Raw genomic sequence first — 3,024 nt, 5'->3', positions numbered from 1 at the left:
GTACAACGCATCTCTGAGCGTTCACTTGCGCTATAGACTCTACACTTCAAACTAATATGTTTTTGTTATTTAGAAATCTACAATGTATAGACTAACAAAAATATATATTTATATATATTCTTACTTTTTTTTTTTTTTTCAAATTGAAATAATATCCATTACATATGTGTGAGGTGGACATGTGTACGCTTTCAGACTTTTGGCAACAATGAATCGATGCGAGCGAGTGATGAACATGTTCTGGCGAAAAATAAAAATAAAGAAGTGAAAGATCAACTTGGCAATTTCGTGCCTGGGAACGCAATGGAATCCAAGCAATTGTTGTCATAGTAACAGAAGCTCACGCTCCTTTATGATGCGGGTTCTTCCGATTGGCTAGTCAATGGCATCGTGAGAGCTGACGATATGTGATGTTTCCAAACAAATGAAACAGTCTGGAGAGCTGCGATGGCCCGTGTGCTTTTCTCCCTTTCCAGAAGAGCCCTGGCCCACGGAGCAGTGGCATGCTGGGATATGCCGTCCTCAAAAGCACCACAGGTTCACCCCACTTCTCATGGGGTTTGGTTACACAACGCATGTAAGACTGTACCTTTCAGTAAGGAATGACAAACCACATTTGAAAAAAAAAATAAATAAATTCCTCATATACAACCAACTCCCAAACTTGTTTTGTTCCATACAAGTAAGCAGTTTGCGTCTTTTATAAAACGTAACAATTAGGCACAGATCCATGATTAAATTGACATCCGTCTCGTCTCTCGTTCAAAACTCTTTCTGCAGTGAAAAAAAAAAAAAACGTCAGTTGTGGTCAGAACATGTCTATTCCTATGATCCATTGTTTTAAGGAAGCAGAAAAATACAAAATGACTTGAGAAAGAGTTCTTCACATTTGTGCTGGTAATTGCGGTCTAGAGTGATCACGGACAAAATCTGCTGTGTCAGTTTTGGTGGGTCGATTCGTGTGTCCAAAAAGGTTTGGAGGGTGCATCTCTGATTTCGTGGATGATATGCTTTCCAAGTCACTAGATGCAAACAGAGGATGAGAACGGTGGAAGAGATTCAAGGTCACTTCTTCCAGGAGCCCCAAGAAATTTCACTGGATCTACATATAGAAAACGGAGATTTCAATCAGAGACTTCAATCAGTGTTGTTATTGTTAACCAAAACTATTAAAAATCATTTTCAGTAATTGAAATAAAACTACTTTCAAATAAAAGTAACACTTTACAGTAATTACTTAATGCTGGTTAATGCATTAACTAACATTAATGAACAAGGAGCAATGCATTTGACAGAGAATTTATTAATATTTTTTAACATTAGTGAATAAATGCAACTGTTCATTGTTTACGTCAGCTTAAGTTCATAAGCTATTAACAGATACAAATATTGATCTTTATGTAGAAGTTAGTAAATGTTGAAATGAACAAACTAAAAATTAGTAAAACCTTTAGAAGCATTTTTCAATGATAATGTAGTTAACTAATATTAACAAATGCTACTAAAATAAAATATAAATATTAGACGAAAAACTTGATCTTGCATTGGAAATAAACTGAAATAAGTTTAAGTTGAAGTACTAAATTACTAACACTGAAGTAAGAATTAAAGCTACATAGAAATATAATAAAACTACTAAAAATGACAAAACACATAACACAATTACTAAAATAAAGCTAAAAATAGAACAGAAAATACAAAGAAAAAAAAGCTAATTTAAAATATTATTAATATTACATAAATAGTACTAAAATAACACTGATTTTTAGACCAGTAAGTGTAAAATTATTTAACTGTTAATAAATGGCAGATATTACAATTCTGTACTGTTTTGTCAAAATAAATTACATAAAACTAATCTGAAAGTTTTAAAAGCTGTGAATGTAGACATTACAACACAATGCATGAAAAATCGATTTTGTTTTTGAGATTTGCTTAAGACTCCACTTTTAACAGTGCCATTAAAATAAAGAGTTTTTAAAGACAATGGCAAAGGTAATAAGCATGAATAATTCAATACACAATATTGAGCGATATGGATAAATTCTACTAACAGCTGACAATCGATACGGTAGCGATAACATGCATCTCTAATTTTTGGTGTCTAACCATTGTATACTATTAACTGTAATAACATCTGTAACTGTAAAATCTAACTAGTGACCAAAAAGTGCTTGCATAACTTGTGTTACACAAAGTGAGGCAATGTTTAAATGGACATTAACATACCACATGATCACATGCGTCCATCTCCTCCCAGTCCTGGATGCGGTCCGGACAGCTGCATTTGAGTGTCTCCAGCCACCCCGGACACTTTCTCCTCTTCACGTCGCTTCAGACATGCCGCTTTTGGGTTCAGGTTGCGTTCTGGATGAAAAAGAATGTAATTACAAAATGAATGATTGATTCACTTAAAGGGAAGTCCAATATTCAATTTTAGTGTAACTGTTCATTTATTAAAAAACATTTCATTGATAAAATAAGCCTTCTTCTAAATGTAAAACCTTTTAAAATAAATTTTCTGTTAATATACACAAGGCCAAGTGGACAGAAAAATTTATATCAATCAATATTATTACAGCCTAACATATTTCAATTCTCAACGGATAAAATTAAAGGGGTCATATGATGTTGCTAAAAAGAACATTATTTTGTGTATTTGGTGTAAGGAAATGTGTTTATGCGGTTTAAGGTTCAAAAAACACATTATTTTCCACATACTGTACATTATTGTTTCTCCTCTATGCCCCGCCTTTCTGAAACGCGTCGATTTTTACAAAGCTCATCGGTCTGAAAAGCAAGGTGTGCTGTGATTGGTCAGCTATCCAGTGCGTTGTGATTGGCTGAATACCTCAAGCGTGTGACGGAAATGTTACGCCCCTTACATACTGTGATGATGCCGTCAGGCCGGAGCGATGATTCAAAAACATGAAAACCCATTATAAACGAGGCATTCGTTGCATCCAGTGGGGACATAATTATGGATTATAATGACTTATACTGTCTTTTTACGCATTGCATTGC

General features: G+C 34.2%; 1 protein-coding gene across 5 annotated transcripts in view; it reads right to left on the bottom strand.

Annotated features, from left to right (window-relative positions):
• Positions 1-6: 6 nt before the first annotated feature.
• The window catches only part of LOC107655210 (transcription factor E2-alpha-like), a 24,099-nt gene continuing 21,081 nt past the window's right edge, over positions 7-3,024 (bottom strand). For all 5 annotated transcript variants that reach the window (XM_016442641.1, XM_016442637.1, XM_016442640.1 and 2 more), the window contains 2 exons: positions 2,230-2,367; positions 7-1,102 (listed from right to left, as the gene is read on the bottom strand). In XM_016442641.1, the coding sequence (XP_016298127.1) occupies positions 2,237-2,367 (131 nt within the window). In that variant the 3' untranslated portion in view covers positions 7-1,102; positions 2,230-2,236. The remainder of the gene's footprint in view (positions 1,103-2,229; positions 2,368-3,024) is intronic.

Source organism: Sinocyclocheilus anshuiensis, unplaced genomic scaffold (assembly GCF_001515605.1).
Source record: "Sinocyclocheilus anshuiensis isolate Anshui unplaced genomic scaffold, SAMN03320099.WGS_v1.1 scaffold735, whole genome shotgun sequence".
NCBI classification, from domain to species: domain Eukaryota; kingdom Metazoa; phylum Chordata; class Actinopteri; order Cypriniformes; family Cyprinidae; genus Sinocyclocheilus; species Sinocyclocheilus anshuiensis.
The sequence above is the reverse complement of the archived record's forward strand: the minus strand, read 5'-3'. Positions and strand labels throughout refer to the sequence as shown.